This window comes from Cydia fagiglandana, chromosome 1 (assembly GCF_963556715.1).
Source record: "Cydia fagiglandana chromosome 1, ilCydFagi1.1, whole genome shotgun sequence".
Lineage (NCBI taxonomy): Eukaryota > Metazoa > Arthropoda > Insecta > Lepidoptera > Tortricidae > Cydia > Cydia fagiglandana.
The window spans coordinates 7735193-7755444 of record NC_085932.1 but is presented as its reverse complement, the minus strand read 5'-3'; the positions used below and the strand labels follow the sequence as shown (position 1 = coordinate 7755444).

The 20252-nt window shown below is 38.5% G+C and overlaps 4 protein-coding genes across 4 annotated transcripts in view; 2 read left to right on the top strand and 2 right to left on the bottom strand.

Moving 5' to 3' along the window:
• Nucleotides 1-20252, top strand: part of LOC134663473 (E3 ubiquitin-protein ligase TRIM9) — a 287295-nt gene that overhangs the window by 155062 nt on the left and 111981 nt on the right. The gene's annotated exons all lie outside the window — the stretch shown is intronic.
• Nucleotides 620-14639, bottom strand: LOC134680319 (pre-mRNA-processing factor 40 homolog B). Its single transcript, XM_063539437.1, has 18 exons — nucleotides 14517-14639; nucleotides 14206-14430; nucleotides 13692-13847; nucleotides 13092-13240; nucleotides 12113-12270; nucleotides 11416-11540; nucleotides 10009-10157; nucleotides 9580-9691; nucleotides 9219-9344; nucleotides 8234-8363; nucleotides 7582-7688; nucleotides 7195-7300; nucleotides 6748-6977; nucleotides 5676-5873; nucleotides 5177-5281; nucleotides 3512-3661; nucleotides 2847-3010; nucleotides 620-1851 (listed from the first exon to the last, which is right to left on the bottom strand). The coding sequence occupies exons 1-18, from the start codon at nucleotides 14517-14519 to the stop codon at nucleotides 1752-1754; spliced, it is 2493 nt and encodes an 830-aa protein (XP_063395507.1). The 5' UTR covers nucleotides 14520-14639; the 3' UTR covers nucleotides 620-1751.
• On the top strand, nucleotides 15011-15915 carry LOC134680313 (barrier-to-autointegration factor). Its single transcript, XM_063539425.1, has 2 exons — nucleotides 15011-15314; nucleotides 15401-15915. The coding sequence occupies exons 1-2, from the start codon at nucleotides 15189-15191 to the stop codon at nucleotides 15545-15547; spliced, it is 273 nt and encodes a 90-aa protein (XP_063395495.1). The 5' UTR covers nucleotides 15011-15188; the 3' UTR covers nucleotides 15548-15915.
• On the bottom strand, nucleotides 16614-18454 carry LOC134680302 (syntaxin-5). Its single transcript, XM_063539415.1, has 3 exons — nucleotides 17875-18454; nucleotides 17520-17728; nucleotides 16614-17429 (listed from the first exon to the last, which is right to left on the bottom strand). The coding sequence occupies exons 1-3, from the start codon at nucleotides 18299-18301 to the stop codon at nucleotides 16962-16964; spliced, it is 1104 nt and encodes a 367-aa protein (XP_063395485.1). The 5' UTR covers nucleotides 18302-18454; the 3' UTR covers nucleotides 16614-16961.

The window sequence follows — 20252 nt, the reverse complement described above, 5'->3', positions numbered from 1 at the left end:
GAAATCAAAGCACCATTGGCATGGCCATCGATGACTGGAAATCGTATAATCTGAGTCTTTCAAAAATTATCTAATTTTTACGTTTGGCACAGCCCAGACCCCGCCTAGTGATCGCTTGGCGTACACTACGTGATCGTTACGCGGACCCACGAATAATAATAAGGAGTAATGTATAATTTTCTGTCTATAGTTCGTTTTATTAGCATTAGAAAGAACTTGCAAGAAGGTAAGCGATCTTGACACGTCTTTTAATTGAAAAACGCTTTTTAAAAATCAAAAACTATTATTTATGAAAGCAGAAGAATATAAATGATCTTATTAGATTCATAATTGTTACATATTTGCCGTAAATAATTTTTAAAATGTGGTTTTCAATTAAAAGACTCGTCAAGATTGTTTACCTTATTTCTAATGCTAAAAAAAACGAACTATAGCAGTGGGTGTGTTAAACGCGGAAGTAGCAAAGATTTACTGCATTCTGTTTAGGTTGTAGTCGTACCCCGAGATCCTCAAAGTCAATAAATCACATATTTTAAATTATAAGTAATGTTTATTTACTTATCATTAAAAGACTAACTTAATATCTAAGAATGTAAATACATACAACACAATGAAATTACTTATGCGAAATAAGTGTTTTCTTGGACTTGGACTTTTTCAATAGAATGGTGTTTATAAATATCACCCATATTATAAGTATCATTTCATACTTACTCAATTCTGAAAAGTTCTATAAATAATTGTATGAAGGTATTAAAAAGTACTAAAGTAATCAGAAATCAAAACACGTCTTTAAACAGGCATGAATATTAAGTATACGAATTACGAACCGAAGAGCATTGGGATAAAGAATCTATTAGAACAAGTAGCCTTGCTACTACAAAATTTTTTGGTTAAATTATCCTCCTAAGGCCCAGGGTCCTACTTATAGTACCTCATCAGTTCGATCAAATTGAAATCCTATTCAATTCAGAACAGAGTCGCTTTTGCTTTGTTTCTTTCAATTTTCCAACAATGCAAAATCAACTGTATTTCCTACACAATTGGTTCAAATTTCAATGGCTAATTTTGTATTTTTAATTTGTATAACTGGGCCTTAGGAGGTTATGTCATGTTAGTCGAACATTCGTGCGTTTGTACCACCGTCATTATCCTTAGCAACTTACATTTAGAAAATTCGGACGAATTTCTACTTGATGATCTCTTTTATACTTTACCGTGGACGTCCGTGACATCGACAAGTCTTATCGTCACGATAGAGTAGGGGATTTAGATTGATTGTATCTCTTCAAAATTACCGCACTGCATACAATTTCATTCATTTCGGTCCCGTTTTATCGTGACAGTAAAACGTACTGTTGCTGTGGACGTCTACGGTAAAGTATAAAAGCAACTGTTCAGTTTAGTTTTATCGTGTGCCATTCCTATTTCAAAATGTTTTTGCAGAGTAATTTTGACAGGCAGCAAAATGCAGGCGCCATAATCATCATCGAAAACTGATAAGATGTTGTGGCTTCTCTCATTATTTTAAATGATTGATGAGGAGAATGGCTCGCATTCATTATAATATAGTCGTGAGTGCAGCAAGATAATGACGAATGGCCAAACCGCCGAATATAGTCGAGGGGTTCTCAAAGTGTATGTGTTTATTCTTCATCCGAGGAGGTGTGGTCTCGGGGCCAGTGCTTGGTCTCGTGGTGGTGCAGCGGCCGCGGGTAGGCGTTGTAGATGCGCACGTGCGTGACGCTGCGTCAGTCCGCCTCGTGCTCGTGCAGCTGCGCCAGCAGCGCCGCGCGCCGCGACTCCAGCTCCGCGTCGCTCCACGCCGTCGTCGTCGCCGACGCCGCCCCTCTGCACCCACCAACGATACCGATATGAGGCCTGATGAGGCTTGTCGTTTAGCAAAAGAAGCCGATTTTGGTAAATATCACGATCAAATATCACGCTCTTTAAAAAAATGACCCGCAGTTCAAAATAGGGAATATTAGGCAAAGCTCTGCGTAGGTGGCACCATTAGCACAGAAGAAATAATAGTACTACCGTACAGAAAGGACACTTCCTACAAACCCGAAGTTTGACAGCGGTTCAGGGACGAATCATGCTATCTCTTTCTAATACATGGCAATGGCACTATCCCTGTCGGCTATTTAGGGTTGTCAAAAATCAAGTGATTATCTTATCTGTGGTCGTGCACGCAAAAGGAAGTCACGTGGTGCCAACCCTAAAAATTGCTCGGAGCAACGCTGAGCCGACCGAAGTCAGGAGTGTCTCCCCACTGCCATTAGCACATACAGTAAACAAACCTCATTTACATCATTAATGACACATCACATAATGACTCATGACACATTGCCTACCGCGAAACACGACAATCGAAAGTTCGGTTTCGGCCTCTCTATCACTCTTGTTTATTCGATCGATAGAGAGGCAGATAAAGAAATCCCGAATGTCACGTTTCGCGGTATGCCACCTGTAAACAATCCGCCTTGGTGCATCAATGTCATAGTGAAAACTTGTCAAAAAACTGTTTAAGGCCTAGTATGTATAAGTTACTCTATGGTTTACTAAACAAATCAGTGCTGCACTCTGGCGGCAGAACATTGCAGTAATACTCCCTATTGAAAATTCTAATACAAACAGGGAAGGGACGTTGAGTGTGGGCGGAGCTAGTAAGGTTACTAAAAGTTACTAGCTTGTTTTCTATCACTATAGCTGCTACTTTCTGCGAAAAAAATCTAGCAAGTTCAACCACTGGCTGACTTACAGCGTTAATTATTCAAACTATATATATCCATAATTATGCAAACATACGATTAGCTTACAACGGTAATGGGTGAGCGGTATACCTCTCCTTGTCCTTCTTATCGCGTTTCTCTTTCTTCTTCTTGGGCTTGTAGGCGTGGTCGGAGTCGGCGACGGGGGAGGCGGGCGCGCTGCGTTTGCTCTTCTTCTTCTTTTGAGGCGGCGGCGAAGAGTCCGAGATACCGCCTTCTTCTGGTGACGCCGAACGCTGTACCATAATATAATGTTATATAATGTCCATAATTATTCAGTTTGTCAAGGATTGGGGTCAGATACCGTGTTTGTACCGTACTTGTGTTTATTGCAATTGTTTTTCTGACTACTGATGATATAAAATCGCGTTTACACGAAGATGAGTGAAGGAAATTGGTGTCCTTCGAGTTTCATAACTCAAAAGGGCACGTGCCGTATGTAACTGGTTCGCAGCGTGCATGTGCAATTTATGGAGTTGCAAGCGTCCAGAGGCTACGGTAACCGCTTACTGTCAGGGGCTTGTTTGCCGCTGACGTGGTATTAACGTTTTGAACGCCAAGGACACCTAAAGGTGTCATTACCAGTCGTGTCCACAGCCCCAAGGACGACTATAGCTGTTAAGGCGGACGCTGTCAAAGTAACCTCCACACTTTCGAGTAAGGTTTTTTGAGTGATGTTTGCGTTTCTGGCATAAAGCGTTCAAAGGGTTAAACAATGTAGTGTGGTGAGTACTCACGGGTGTGGGCTCGTCGCGCGGTTTCTTGTGCTTCTTCTTGGACTTCTTGTGTTTGCGCTCCTCCGAGCTCCACGAGGCGGCGCTGGCGGCGCCCGGCGACGCCGAGCGCGGCGCCGGCGCCGGCGTGCCCGACCGCGACTTGGACGGCGACTGCAACACCGTGTACAATATATAGTTGGTCAAGCAAATCTTAAAAAAGGCGGCAAATTTAAAAATGTAGGCAAGAAGGGTTATCGACCCATACAAAATTTAAATTTCGCGCCTTTTTCTACTGACAAGAATTGCTTGACGAAGTATACTAACGCGACGCTACGAAACCCACGCTCCGAGGGTGCACGCGTGAAGCTGACGCCAACCACCATAAATTGGGTAAACAAATGTGTGGCGGTATCGGGCGTGCGTTCCGTGGCTCTCGGGTAATGTTTATAGATACCGGCACCAGAGTTGAGGTCGCGCACACAATAACAAGTACGTAAGTAATGTAATAACAGCGATGACTTGAAATGATTTTTTTTCAGACGATAGTATGTTCGCAGGCCAACTGAAAAATTGCCCTAAAGGAAGGTATTCTCTCCCACCCACATCTAGACAACTGCACAAAATAATAAATTTCGAATCAGTGGAATTTTTTTTTTACATATGTGTAAAAACTGTGCCTATATTAATCTAAAAAATATCTATGTCAAGCACGTCGCGCATATTATTTTACAGTACATATGGTCCTATTTTCCCGCACTAGTGCGTAAAACAGCACTTTTCCTGCGATGTCAAAAATTTAAAGGGTTCATATGTACTGTAAAACGTTGTACGATACACGTGCGAATAGGTAATTCGAAACTCGTGTCGATTTAAAACACTCCCTTCGGTCGTGTTTTAATTTATCGCCACTTGTTTCGAATTTCCTCTTTTCTGCACTTGTATCGTAAATAACTATTTTAATACAGTTGCTCAAAAAGTGCTACTTTACGTAGCTGTTTAGCGTGCGGAAAGTTGGTTATCTCGAACTAGTGCTTTTTACTTTTCCAATTTTTTTAAATTTATACTTGTTCCAATTCACGACTACTTATTGATGAGTGTTAATATTAGTTTCCTTTAAACGTCGTAATCAGCATAAAAACCTACCGTATATGTAAGAATACGAAAAATATTACATATTTCATATTTAATTACTTACCTCTTCATCATTATAACACGTTTATTTTTTAATATTCAATATTGAAAATTCCGTTCTTAATAAGTTGACTGAATGGAACGGAATAGCTGCCAAACGCCCATAGATATAATATACTTAAAGACGACGTCTAACTGAGCTGTCACTGTTACCACTTTTGTTTAGTGTACGATTAACAATGTTTTTCTTATTTTTTCGCAACTGTATTAAAAAACGTCGTTCGATACACGTGCGGAAATGTCATTATATGTATCATGTAGTAATGACATACCTTCCGCACTAGCATCGAAATGTACTAATTTCATGACGCGCGCTGAAAAGTGTTACTTTGTTTACCTGCACAATCCATTTAAAGACATTTTCTGAGCATATAGCATTGTAAATAAATACTGAACTATATATGACAATCTTACACAGAAAGTATACTTTGATATTGTGAGCACCCAGGCGGGGCGGCACGGCATGACAGTCCCACGCTAAAACGAGTAACTTACCAGAGATTGGGAGCGTGAACGCTTCTTTTTCTTGGAGCGCTTAGCCTTCCGCGGCTTCGGGTGGTGGTAGTGCATGCAGCTCTCCTCCTGCTCGTGTTGGAAGTCCTGCAACAAAAAAATATCATGAACCTTTAGGTCCTTAGTGTTTGCGATAGGTAGATATTGCTGGGAGCACCTCTTGAAGGTGTAATGCTCTCCATCCTCGCTTTGATCTCCTCAGAGGGTCGTGACACTCGTGACTTCCTACGTCAAGCACATGAATCCGGATGCCATATTTCCAGGCTTTCCGATTCCACGTGACTTCTAAGGCATCATACAATCGTGTATGCAGGGGTGGCAAGTTAATATCTTTGCTGTCTGTACAGTACATTAGCATGGATTTTCAATTTATTTAATTATCCAAAATAATTAAATGTCAAAAGTGCAGACTTAGACGGATCACTTTCAACACTTTCGTTGTATCACATAAAGAATGTGCGAAGGCTTTTTAAGTTTTTACCTTGTATATCCTAAGGCGGTCCTCTTCACTTGGCACGGCGGCGAACTCCGGCGCCTCCAAGTCCAGCTTTTCCTTGACTTCGCTCCACGGCAGCTGGTGGTCCACGTTCGCTTCGCTCAGTGCCCATTTGAATGCGCTTTCTACCTTCTTCTGGGCCTTGGATTCCTCTTTAATTTTCTCTTTGTTTCTTGCTTCAGCCTGTTAAAAATTAAAGGTTAACGTAGCAGGTGGTTCAAACTGCATCAATAACTAGAAGCAAAGTCAACGACATTAGACCCTGTGCGGCAAGAGAAAAGTCGTGGAATGTATGCGGCCCAACATTCCACGACTTTTCTCTTTCCGAACAGACTGTACCTGCGGATGTTGTTGACATTTGCTTAATATATGATAACTGACTGGTCTGAAGCTCATATGACTAGTCAGTTGGCATCAATTCCAAGCACGTGCTGTAGTGCACGCTGGAAGCTTTTGACCTCATTACTTCACTTCAATTCGCCTATGTAGGAGTAACCTCACCTTCTCTAGCAACGAGTTGTACGTGAGCTTGACGTTGCCGGCGTCCAAGGCGGCCGACTTGCTGTCCTCGCACACCACGGTGGCGAACTCCTCGAAGCTGGTGTCCTGTTTCACTTCACCTATGTAGGAGTGACCTCACCTTCTCTAGCAACAAGTTGTACGTGAGCTTGACGTTGCCGGCGTCCAAAGCGGCAGACTTGCTGTCCTCGCACACCACGGTAGCGAAGTTCTCGAATCTGGTGTCCGGTTTCACTTCACCTATGTAGGTGTGGCCTCACCTTCTCTAGCAACGAGTTGTACGTGAGCTTGACGTTGCCGGCGTCCAAGGCGGCCGACTTGCTGTCCTCGCACACCACGGTGGCGAACTCCTCGAAGCTGGTGTCCGGTTTCACTTCACCTATGTAGGTGTGGCCTCACCTTCTCTAGCAACGAGTTGTACGTGAGCTTGACGTTCACGGCGTCCGAAGCGGCCGACTTGCTGTCCTCGCACACCACGGTGGCGAACTCCTCGAAGCTGGTGTCCGGTTTCACTTCACCTATGTAGGTGTAGCCTCACCTTCTCTAGCAACGAGTTATACGTGAGCTTGACGTTGCCGGCGTCCAAGGCGGCCGACTTGCTGTCCTCGCACACCACGGTGGCGAACTCCTCGAAGCTGGTGTCCGGTTTCACTTCGAACTGCTTCTCCTTGAGGATCTCCTTGATGACCTTCTTCTCGTCGTGGAAGCGCGCCTTTAAGTTCTCGACGTAGAACTTGAATAGGTCTAGTGGGGTTGAACCTGTTTGACCTGTAATAAAGGGTTAGTAGGTGGATCAAGATTTATTTGTCTCTAGTATTGCTGAGTTTTTGTAAGCAGTGTCGATTATAATTTTGACGTCATAATAAAAATTGTTTGAAATTAAGTAATTTCAATCAATTTTTCACTTTATTCTATTATATTTTACATTTATAAACGGTGCGGTGTGCCGGTCAAGTTTTTAATTATTAGTCGAAGTTGTGCATACCTAGCATAGCAGAGAAGCGCATGTCGGCCGAGATGACGGGGTACAGCTCTACCCACAGCGACATCGACGTCAATTTGCCCTCCTCATGTAGACTGTCCAGCAACGCCTGTTGGGCCAAACAATTAAATCACATACACATATTTTGATACGCTGATGATTCGCTACTTTGATAGTTTTTTTTACTAAACATTTTGTTGTGACAATCACCCCCTTCTTGGTGGCGTATATCGGATAAAATATAATACCCCTGAGCGATCCACATCTTATTTACATAATATAGAAATACTATTTACAAAAAATAGTTAAGAAGGCCATTTTTTCTGAGTGCGTTTAAAAATATTTTACTTCTCAATTGTTCAATTGATGCCAATAAATTATAATACTTACCAAAAAGTTATCCCTGTTTTTCCTCTGCTGCCTTTTGTTTCTCTTTTTGAGCTGTTCTTTTTCTTGTAAATATTCGGCTTCCATGTTCTTTATGTGCTGTTCAAAAACTGTAAGATGATGACAGAAACATGTTAGTTAACTATTAGAGCTAGCTAATTTGGCATGGTACAGTCGAAAGTTTTAATTTATCACCCATTTTGTACCTTATCGTCACAGTGACAATAGTATGAGGTCTCTAGGGACTTTCATACCGATTGTCACTCTGACAATAGGTACGAAATGTCAAATGGGCCATAATTTAAACTTTGGACTGTACCTAGAGATCTGATTATTATTAGAGACTTAGAGACACTTTGGAAAATGTAAAATTAGTTATAAAATATTAGGCAACATGCTAGGGACGGTTACGGACAGTCGAATATGTTGCTTAGCACACTGGATCCGATTTGCAAGTTGCTCCGATGTTTGAGTGAGACAACGCTATGTGCGTAATATAGCGACAACTCCGACGTGCGAATCGGATCCAGTGTGCTCTGTGTGTTATTAGCATTTAAAATGCCTATGAGACTCATTTTTATTTTATTTATAATTTTTATATATGGGTCCGCATTTTCTAAGTGCAATTGCCATATTTTAAGGCTATACTGGTCACCTATGAGCGCGTCCTCCTTGTCCATGCCGAGCAGACTGACGTCGTTCTTGAAGGCGGAGTTCTCCAACAGGAGCACCTGCGCCTCGCTCCACGTGCTGCTGTATGTGATCTCGCTCATGTTCTCCAATACCTACAATAACATTTAGGGATTAACCGTTTGAACGGCGCGTCATCCTGAACGTTGACGGAATTAATGAACGAAGTTTGATAATGAGCTGTAGCCGCACGCGTCAATTGACGTCTTTGGCGTTCGTTCAAATACTTATGTCGGTCGGAGTTGGTACATGTATTGGCATAGGACGGCCACGCCACAGTACGGAAATCGTTTAATCCTCTAATTCATAAACTAGAGAAGCCTCAATAAATAATTATTTGTTTTATCTCATTTTAACAAATACATAGGTCAAAATGGCAGAATAAGACAAACGATTGTTGGATAATTCAGTTCTTGTTGTGCATTTATAAATAACGTCATTATTGACTATGTGTGCAGAAGTGGCGCAACATACCCGGCATAACAAGGGCCAAGAAAATTTTACTTCTTATTTCACTTCGCGCAGCATTTGGTGCTTATTAAGCTCACAGGAGGCAACACTGCCGAAATATTTTTGGCATATACTATAGTTCGTTTTTAGCATTAGAAATAAGGTAAACAATCTTGATATGTCTTTTAATTGAAAAACACATTTTAAAAATAACTTATTGCAAATATGGAACAATTATGAATCTAATACGATCATTTATATTCTTCTGCTTTCATAAGTAATAGTTTTTGATTTTTAAAAAGCGTCTTTCAATTAAAAGACATGTCAAGGTCGCTTACCTTCTTGCAAGTTCTTTCTAATGCTAAAAAAACGAACTATACGAGTCGTCAACGAGGGGTGGGAGGGGGTGTAAAATATTGTTAAAAATAGGTCACGTAGTATAGGTATATTCCCAGTATGTGCAATCTCTAGACTGTAGGTAGACTATGCTTCGTGTTTACCTGTGCTAACATTTTCATATTTCGTTTCTTCAATGCCTTTGCTTCCTCTTTTTCGCGTTTTGCTATCGTAAATATGCAGTCTTCAAAAATGTCCCTACGGTCCGACTCTGGTACACATCGCCATATCTGTCAAAATAGTCACATTTACACTAAAACATTATATAAACAAGTATTTCCAATAGAATATATTTATTGCATGTACAGTGGCCATCAGATATATCGGAGCGGGCAAGGTGCTCACAAATATCTGAACACGCCTCTATTGTCAAGGAGTTAAAGTCCGTGTTCAGATATTTTTGAACACCTCGGCAGCTCCGATATATCTGAAGGCGTACGTATATCATTATCATTGATAACTTACCTCTAGGTTGCTAAACATGTCATCGCATTTGTAATACTTTGTCATGGACGTGACACGGTCGCAACTCAGCAAGAATTCTTCAAGATTTTCACGATTCTTCTTTGTTTTTAACCTGGAATAAATGAGTAAATAAGTATTCATTTTTATCAAGCACAAACATCTGCGAGGGATTAAAAAAATAATAATATTAATAAAATAAATAAAAAATCCACCACCTCCAGCAAGACTAATGGTGAGTGAATGATAATGGGAGGTAGTCAATTTTTAAATTTTTCCTTTAGATGTAAATTTTATGAATCGCTTCGGGAAAAGGATGGTACGGCCGTGCGTTTTTGTTTCGCTCGACTTGGCGGGGGCACTGCCGTGCCCCCAGATGACAAAAAGCAATAAACAAACAATTAAAAATATTGTATGTACTTATCTACATACCTTAATTCTTCTCTCTCATCTTTAATCTTCTGTGTTTTGTATGCATTAAAAGCTTGTTTTTTCTCATTGAGTTTTTTAAATATGGCATACCGCGGGTCTTTTGATATAATTTTCACACATTGTTCCCATGTAGCGTTTGATGATATATTCTGAAAAATGTCGTTAAATAACTCTAATTAATATATATTAACCTCTCGCTTCCCACCATTGTGATCTTCAATAAAGAGAAAGTTTAATATTAAATTTAAAATTTCTTGGTCATTTGGGATCATCCATTAATTTTTGACCCCTCCCCCCTTCCTTGTCACACTTGGTCACATTTTGCAAATTCCTCCCCACCTGGTGTGACGTCACATTTTAGGCAATTTTGTTTTCAACGAAATCGGCAATACTAATTCGGCATTATTTTTTTAATAAAATAATATTTTTGGTAAAAGAAATACTAGTAATTTTATAACACAAAACCAATTAGGAACGAAAATTACCTACTTCCAAAACCTCATTATTTAAATGTACAGCGAATAAAAAAATATAAATTAATTTTCGGTTACTGATGAATAGTGATGGATGAAGTTAAAATGACGTCACAATGTCCCCTTCCCCCATGTCACAACATGTCACATTTTTTTGACCCCCTCCCTCCCCTAAACGTGTGACGTAATTAATGGATGACCCCTTTTCTGCATAGCATTTTTATACTCCTGGGAGTTACCAATATAATAACAATAATTCTAATCGAAGTAAAACTCGTTAACCCTTCATAAGGCAAGAAGAAGTCATTTAAACCAAAGTTCAAAATCAATGTGGGAAATATTTCCCTCTGCCTTATGAAGGCTTAAACTTAATTACAAAGTGCCCATAATGCTCACGACATTACCCCACTGGATGGCTATGGACAGCTATGTATATACAGGGTGTAATTTTTTACGTGATACAAAATATGTTTATCTAACTCCATAAACAACTAGCAATTGAATGCTCCTACTCTCGTTGAAATCAGACATTTTTTTTTTTCGTGATATTTTTTGTACTTTTAAACGATATTATGATATCAAAACAGCTTTATAAGATATTTAAAATGTAAAGTGAACTAAATTACTTTTCAAAGTAGCATAAATCACAAAAAATGTTTAATGACTTGTGATTTACGCTACTTTGAAAAGTAATTTAGTTCACTTTACATTTTAAAGCTGTTTTAATATCATAATATCCTTTAAAAGTACAAAAAATATCACGAAAAAAAATAAAAAAATTAAAAATAAAATTGTCTGATTTCAACGAGAGTAGGAGCATTCAATTGCTAGTTGTTTATGGAGTTAGAAAAACATATTTTGTATCACGTAAAAAATTACACCCTGTATAAATAAACAAAATGTCGTAGAGTTTTGGAAATGTATCTTTACTTACTTTATCTTTGAGCAGTTCTTTGAAAGCTTCAATAGCTTCTTTCTTGTCCTTGTACTGTGGTTCAGCGACGGCGTCGCTTGCTTCCCCGGGAGCCTGAGCTGGTGATGCAACGTCTTCTGGCTCAACTAAAAATAAACATACATATTATGTTTCTTCATTCTTTCAGTTATACGAGTAAGAGACTTAAAAAATAATTCTCGCTTTGTGTGGTAGGGCACAACACAGCCAAAGAGAATTTCGATTAGAGGGATATTAACTATCAAAGTAAATGATGCAGTCAGTACATTTACTGCCATCTTTCGACACAAATGATTAACACTTTTAGAACGCCATTTGACTTTGATCTTTCGATAATTTGAGAGCAAATAGACAAACGAATGGATGAAGTAGTTTGCAGTAATCCTCAATCTGCCGTAGGTATGGTAAAGTGGCTGGTTAAACAATAAAATAGTAGCTGGTTAAACAATAAAATGGTGGCTGGTTAAACAATAAAATGGTGGTTGGTTAAACAATAAAATGCTGCTTAGATAGCACACCAACAGGCGCGTCCACGTAGAACGATCCGCTTCGCGAGGAAATTGCCGCGTGAAGCAGCAGTCTTCGAAATGATTGCCAGCCCATTTGTTTCAACAAAGCATCATTATTTTGACAGAGGTTACCTTACCATGCACTAGACAAAATACTGCTAAAAACTCACTGTCATCTGGTATAGGTATAGAGCCGACAATAGAGGGATCTATAGCAGCAAGGGTCTTGGCCATGGCTTCATCAAGGGCTGAGCTGCCAGTGCTGGGCACCGCTGGAGACCCTGGCAGAGGCACCTCTCCGGGAGGCAGGTCTCCGTTTAATGCTGCTCTGTAATGACAAATTAACTTCGAGGTATGTCATACAAATTGACTCTGTATAAATGCATTTATTCTAGACGTATTTAACATTAGGATGAGGCTCTTGCTATAAAAAGATTACATTATTTTAAACAGTTTTTTTTTGTGATAAAGTGTGGCAATGGCATCATTAATGTCATATTGTCATATGACATTTATAATGAGACTCCCACAATTTATCCTCTTCAAGTTGGTGCAAAATTAGCTTAGACAAACCCTATCTTTAGTTATACATGTTGTTGGGTGCCATGAGAGTCATATAGTATCATACAGAATTAAAATTTAATCCCAGGTAAAAAAAAAAACTTAAAAAGTTTTATACCATAGAGGTACAATAATATAGAGAGGACACGGGGGAGGGGCCAAATGACCGAACAAGATACACTTATAGAACTTTCAGTAGGATTAGCAGAGAAAGCGGTACTATTGCTTGTCCTTGTCACAGTCTCATTCTTTCTTTGTTCCCCACCTTTTTTGTTAGTATGGGCTATGGTGGGCAACAAATAACCCGACCGAATTACGTAGATTGTTTTTGGCATATTGTCAGGAATGTTAAAACGTGTTTTTTATATTGTCGCATTGCGTATGTTTTGTCCCTCACGGAGGCACGCGCACACCACTTCTATAGGATGCTACTTCTATGTTTTATACACAGTTTTCTGTATACTTTAACCCTTCGTATGTCTAAGCACTGATCAGTGCGCACAAATTTAAATCCTTTTGTTTAATACAATAGGTTTAGATTTGTTTGCACTGACCAGTGCTTATACATACGAAAGGTTAATAACTTACTGTGCAGCTTCCTCTGCAGCTATCTTATCTTTGATCTCCTGCAGCTCCGCAGGCACCACCCAACTGGATTCTTTGGTCTCAATGTTGTGGTAGTACAGCCGGCCAGCATCTGTTGTATACTCTTTCCACACACAGGCAGAAAGCAGTTTCTAAAAATAATTCGTAAATTTTGCATGTTATAAATTGTTTTATTATTAAAATATTCTATAGGTCAGGCCAATCAGAATGTAGGAGAAGAGAGTATTTGGATTATTGAGTAACACTATGAAATGTTGTCTTTGAATAATTACGAAAATGGACAAAATGGTGGAATTATGGGGAGTTAGAATAAATTTAAAAGTGGAAAATTTACTGTCTTGGTTGTTTTTTCCACTTCAAAATTTATTTTAAGCTTAATAGCATTGTTCACAGATGTTCCGGCTTGTTAAAAATTATGCGTGATGTTCAGATTTAACCATTATTTTGAATTTCTCACATTTGGAAGTAATCCAGAACTACCCAAATACATTTTAAATATTTTTCTTCTCTCCTTAACTCATTATGTATTAGAAATAAAATTACATGTATACAATGAAAATGTCTAAATTTTGAGTCATATACCTCAGCAGGAGTTTTCAGATCATCTGGCTTTTCCCAGAGACTCTGCTTAGACACAGAGTTGTAGTAATATGTTCTGCCGTCAGGAGCCTTGTGCTCTGACCAGGGACTGGTGTGGTTTGATATAGGAGCAATTTCTGGTGCTGGAGCAGTTAGATCCTGAAATTTTGCATAAAAATTACAGTAATTAGTCAATCCTAAGAATTTATTCACCTGATTGATGTGAAAGTAGCCAATTATTAATCAATGTTGTGGGTTCCATAATAATAACAAATCTGTATGACTTACTCATTAAACATGCAAATATCTAATGTGTTGCTATTTTGGGATATGTTTACCATAAACTATTACAAACTGCATGTGGTGCATCTCTTTGTGAACCCAAGTGCTGCACATAGAAGGAATTTGAAAATTTCTGTGAGCATTTGCAGTCCACTAGGACTACTTACAGCTCCAGCAGTCAACTGAAATTCAATGTAACCTCAAAAATAATGGTAGTAAAATACTGTGGCCTTACGGGTTTAAATGGTGGAAACCCCGGTGGAGGCATCGAGAACGGAGGTATCATAGGTGGAAAGCCCATAGGTGGAGGCATCGCAGCCATCGTTGGAGTAATCCCGGGTACCGGGGGCATCGCCACTTGCGGCGGCATCGGGGGTGCTAGCCCGCCTAACATCGGCGGGGGCAACAGCGGCGGCGCTGCCATCAAACCTGGCGAGCTAGTGCCAGTGCTTGACGCGTCCTGTAAAAAGATATACAAAACGGCATCAGATATATACGACAACCATAAAAGCACACCACTCTAAAGCATGGTGGGAAATTACTTACCATTTTAGTGAAACGAACTATAACACTTGAGCTTTCTTAGCATATGATCTCAAAATAAGGAACTGTGTAAGATAATAAAGAATTTAATCCGGTTTCTATTTTGCTTTATTGCGGGATCGAAACGTCAAGCTGAAAGTTGACGATTTGCACCACAGATAAAGAAATAAGAATACAAAATAGATAATAAATACATTCCATTGACATTATGGTTTTATATTGTGTTAAAGTACCTTTACTTGGCAAACAATTTTAAAACTTGGCATGGATTGTATAATCCCTAGTGAATGAATCTAGAGTTAGGCTGTCTATGGTTCAAGCGATGTTTTCAATTTGACAGGTGGTGTAACGTACCGTATGCGTACCATGCAGTGCTACAAATTTGTAATATTCCGATAAAATAGGCGCCACTGTCTTCGTGCAGGTCAGAAAAATATACGCTCCGATATTAGTTCTGCGATTTCACACTGGTATTTAAATATTACAGAACATAACCTTGACTATTGATTTGATTGGTAGAGTGTTGACTAGTGACGCAAATTTAGCGCGCCCGTGCTTTGCTATCCACGACTGTTGTATAGTGTGTAGTGGTTGCTAAAACTGTGATATTGTTCTACGTGTGTAAATAGTTCAAAGTACTGGTTAGAGCCATATCGTGTACACTCCACAAGCACAATGTCTAGTACATCACAAAAGCATCGAAACTTTGTGGCTGAGCCCATGGGGGAGAAGCCAGTTACAGATCTAGCCGGCGTGGGGGAAGTCTTAGGGCGGAGGCTCGAAACAGCAGGTTTTGACAAGGTAAAGTTAAAAAGAGAACATACATACATGTCATCATATTGTGTAAATGAAATGATCTTCCTGCAATAATATTGTTTACATTTCAGGCCTATGTTGTACTTGGCCAGTTTTTGGTGCTGAAGAAGGATAAAGAGCTGTTTCAAGAGTGGATGAAAGAGACCTGCAGCGCTAACTCAAAGCAATCTGCAGATTGTTACCAGTGCTTACAAGAGTGGTGTGATGAATTTTTGTAAATTGACCTTGACTTGGGATGTCGGACTAATATTTTCTTACCTGTAAATAATTGGAAAGTAAGCAGTTATGACTAATCTATGCATTTTTGTATGTGTTTGTTAATATGTAATTTTTAATGGAAGTGAACAAATTGTTACAGAATCTAACTAGATAAGAACCAGTCTTAATTAGTTAGTTTATCACATAATAATTATGATTCATTCACTAGAACATGAGAGGATAATATTTTTTTAATATTCATTTAACAATATAATAATTATAGTAATATTGGTAACAATGACTTCGTGAATATTGACATTTCTTTTAAGAATATAATTATGTACTATTAATATTTTTTTATTACAATAAACATATGTTTGCATTTTGAGTTATTTTTTGTGATGACATAATTATACAGTAAAATCTCATATTCCGGTACACCCAATAATCCAACAGTGAAAAAAGGGTTGCAAGCTATTATTCTGTCTAAGTTTACTATCTACAATTGCATTATCTTATCAGTAGCTTTTTTTATAAATGGGTAATAGATTAAATATGGTTGATAGGACCGAGAAAAGTAGCGCTATCTTGTGTCGGAGGCCAAGTCTCGTTTTGGGTCGCTGAGCCAACGGAGTAAGTAGTAAGCAATTTTTTAAAACATTTTTTTGTAGTGAATACAAATAACATATGCAGATTTCCCAATGTGAATATCCCACTAATCTGGCTCTCTTGTGTCAGTGTTAGTGCCGGATTAGCAAGATTATACTGTAATAACTACACATTGGCAGTGTGAGTAGGCATCAGTTTCTATTGTAGGGTAAGGTTATAGTGAGCTACTTAGTCAATATCGGATGCAATAATTAATAAGTCATACTACCACCACCCTGATCTGAAACTACCTATATTTAGTTCCAGAATAAGCTACCTTCTATAAGAAAACCACTTTACCTAGCACCTAGGTTAAGTGGTAGGGTACACATGAAAGTTTTCAGACTGAAGACAATTTCAGTAGTATAACAAGGATATTTTTAATTAAACATATTGACCATACCTAATATCCCCCTAATAGCATAATAAAAATACCTGTTTACTTTTCACTTGTATTTACATAATTTCATGATTATAATAGGAAATAAAATTATTGATTTATATAACAATGCAGTTTACATTTCGCTTTTACCTAAACAAAAATAGTAACAGTATTGTAGTAGTGTAAAATACAGTGCCCAGTGTTGGGAGTTCTGATATGTTGTAACCGGAATGCATCACAGTCACATGAAATATTAAGTGCCACTTTAAATTGTTGTAATCAGTTTGCCAGAGAAATGACCTAATCTATTGTATGCTTAACTGAAGTATTTATGTGATCATCACATTAGTCACAAAGAAAATTGTTATAAAAATTTAAGTGTAGACAACATAAGATGATAAAATTTAAGCCATAACAACAACAAAGAAAATAAAGAAGAATATGAGAACTCCAAATATTTTAAACATTAATGCTCTGTTGCCAGTTATATTTTGGAAATATTTCATTATTTCTCTGTGACCTGCTTCTACATTCATCTCGGCTTCTTGTATGTTGGCATCAATTCTCCCAATGGCCTCATCTTGCTCCTTTACCATGTGAGCTAGTTGTTGGAATATGCCCCCCAGTTCAACTATTGTACTTTCGATATTATGCATAGTCTCTGCTCTTTGCTGCACATAGGTATCAGTGTCATCTCTTATTGCTAACTGCTGGGTCTGCATTTGGAGACCTGAAGTTTCTCCCAGGTCTATGCTGACCTCATCCTGTTGCTGTAGAAAAGACGGGACTTCTTTGACAACAGGGCCCACCCTTGAAAACTGTTCTCTTCTATTGTTTTGGTGTTTTAAATTTTCTGACCTCACTTCAAGAACCTGAAATATAATTTTCAAAATAACATTAAGAAGTTGTAATGGCTACAAGAATGCAATGTTCGAATTGTAGTATTGAAAATTAGATGTTACCTGCTTAAATTGGTTGCTCATGGAAGCTAGTCGTGATTGCAGAGCTAGTACCACACTGGAAGAATGGTTGTGCATACTGCGGCGGCCACGAGGCATTTCACCAAGCCGGGCTATCTGCTGATTAAGTGCGCTCAAGTCTCCCTTGATCATATATGTCAACTCCTGAATTTCTGTAGCACGATCATCAAACAAGGACTTTTTCTTGGCCACTGAAAATAGTATGATGTTTCAACTTGTAATAATAACAATTGTAAGATGAATTTGAAAGAATCTGTATTCAAAAACTGAAGAGGAGAAAACAGATCAGTTAGAGGAAATATGGTTTGTATTTTAATCTGATAAAAACTATACTTACACAAAGCTAATTTTTCCAGTTTAGCATATGTTCCTGTAATGTTTTTACTAATGACTTTTGCCATAGCCATGAATTGTGAATAGGTCTCTAGTACTGCAGCTTTGCGTTCATCACGAACGACGGGTCTGGCTAGAGTTCGGCCTTGGAGACTCCGCACGGTTGAGGCGAACTCGTTGGTCCTGTCTCTTGCAGCCATGACTGGTTCAAATATGGGCTCTTCGAGAAAGTCGAAAACAAAGTCTGGTTCTTCAAATCCACTTCCTTGTTTGGAAGCAATGAACGGAAAGGATCCCTGTTTCTCTGTCTGCAGATATTTAGATCCCTTCTTATCAAATTTACTGTAAGAATTTAATTCATTCTCCAGTAGTGGTGTCTCATCGGAGGTAGTCACTGACACTCCTCCTACATTACGACGCCGAGGAAGCATCGCATTCTATTTCCAAGTCCTTACAATCCTACAAATTGTTATGTTTTGCGGATTTAATAGAAAACTATGCCTAATTTGTAAATTAACCAGGAACTCACTATGTTGAAATCACAAAACATGACATCTCCACGACAGCACGGTACGTCAGTGTGACACTCGTGAGTCTGAAGGCAGCAAGGCCCCTACGTTTATTGTCCTATTTGACGGCGCAGCAACTAGTATCATTTCTCTCTCCTCGCTCTTTTAAAATGCCATTTGTCAAAAAAGGACAACCATACTGCTGACAAGGTGAACTTCAAATCAAGTGTTGCCTTTTTTGATGCATCCAGGCTGTGTATGTGTGCGTAAAAACGTGTATGTGTGCTCTTTTAGGGATGTGAAAAGTCGATTTTAATCATGCTATATATCGATAAACGCTACACAGCGGAACGAAATAGCTATTAATTGAAGCTTCAATATCTTCGTTAAACATATACATAATTGAAATGCTAATGAATAATAAATATATTAGAATATAATAAAATATTTCAATTATTGCGGAACACATATCTTAGTAGGTATTTATGTATTTTAATTAAATATCTGAACTTTCCCTTGGTTCCCTGCTGGGGCGTGACGATAAAATTGTGATCTGATAACCACAATAAAGAATAAAAGCGTTTTTGTTCATTTTAGATATCGTCAAACCTTTGAAGTAAAATTAAAATTGTAAGAAATGTCGATAGTTTATCGATATGACTTTATCGACATGGCTACAGCAAGGTGGTGTTAAATTGTTAATCGTACACTAAACAAAAGTGGCAACAGTGACAGCTCGCTGAGACACCGTCTATATATATATTATGTCTATGGAAGGCAGTGTTGCCGCTGTTGCCGCCATAGAAGTACGATCCTATAGAAGTGGTATATAAATAGTGCCTCCAAATAAATTTGACCAATCATAGTGTGCGCATTGCGTATGTTTTGTGCGTGAGGGACAAAACTTACGCAATGCGCACACACTATGATTGGTCAAATCATGGTCAAATTTGTTTGTTGCCCACCATAATCCACACTATTTACGGTGGGGAACAAATAAAATGCGAGACTGTGACAAGGCCAAACAATAATAGCTCTATCGCTGCTACTCCTACTGAGAGATACATAAGAGTCATAAGACTATCCTGTTCGGTCACTTCCCCCCACCTTTCAAGTGTTAAGTAGATATAGTTAGACCGTAAAAAGTCTGCAGCGATTTTCATAGCCCACGCAGTGCAAGTATCATTTTAAACGTCAAACTTCTATGAAAATATGACGTAAAAATAACACTTTCATTGCGTGGGCTATCAAATCCGCTGCAGACTTTGTTTGGTGCGACTATATACACTAGATTCATGGTTGGCGCATCAGTTATTTCGATATTTTCGAAACAAATTTAATCAAAACCCTCAAGTACCACAGTGATTTATTCGTTATTCTTTTATTCACTACTAATACGATTGAAGAATAACTTATATTGTGTTTAAATAAAATCTTCTCGTCATGTTGTAGAATAGCACGACGGCGACGCGTTTTATTCTTAGGTACCTCTCTAAACGTCACCTCATGAGCTCAGTCAATCACTAGCGCTACTGATTGATGCGGGCGAAAATAAAACCATTAATAAAACGAGTACCATAGAGTAACTTATATATACTGAGATAGAGTATACACTCAGCGTTGAGACGCTACGCCATCTAGCGAATTATGTCAAACTAACTGGCACAAGGGTAATTTTCTAGGGAAATTTCAATTCTGTTCATGGTTGATTAGGGTAATAAAACTATTCTTTGTATAGTTAAATTAATTTATTAAATAGTTTCATTGCCCTAAAAACTAAAGGCATCCTGATAATCATTAAGTAAAACAACTTTTAAAATGGTTAAATTACTTTATTTACCAAATTTTATAACATTTAACAGTAATTTTAAAC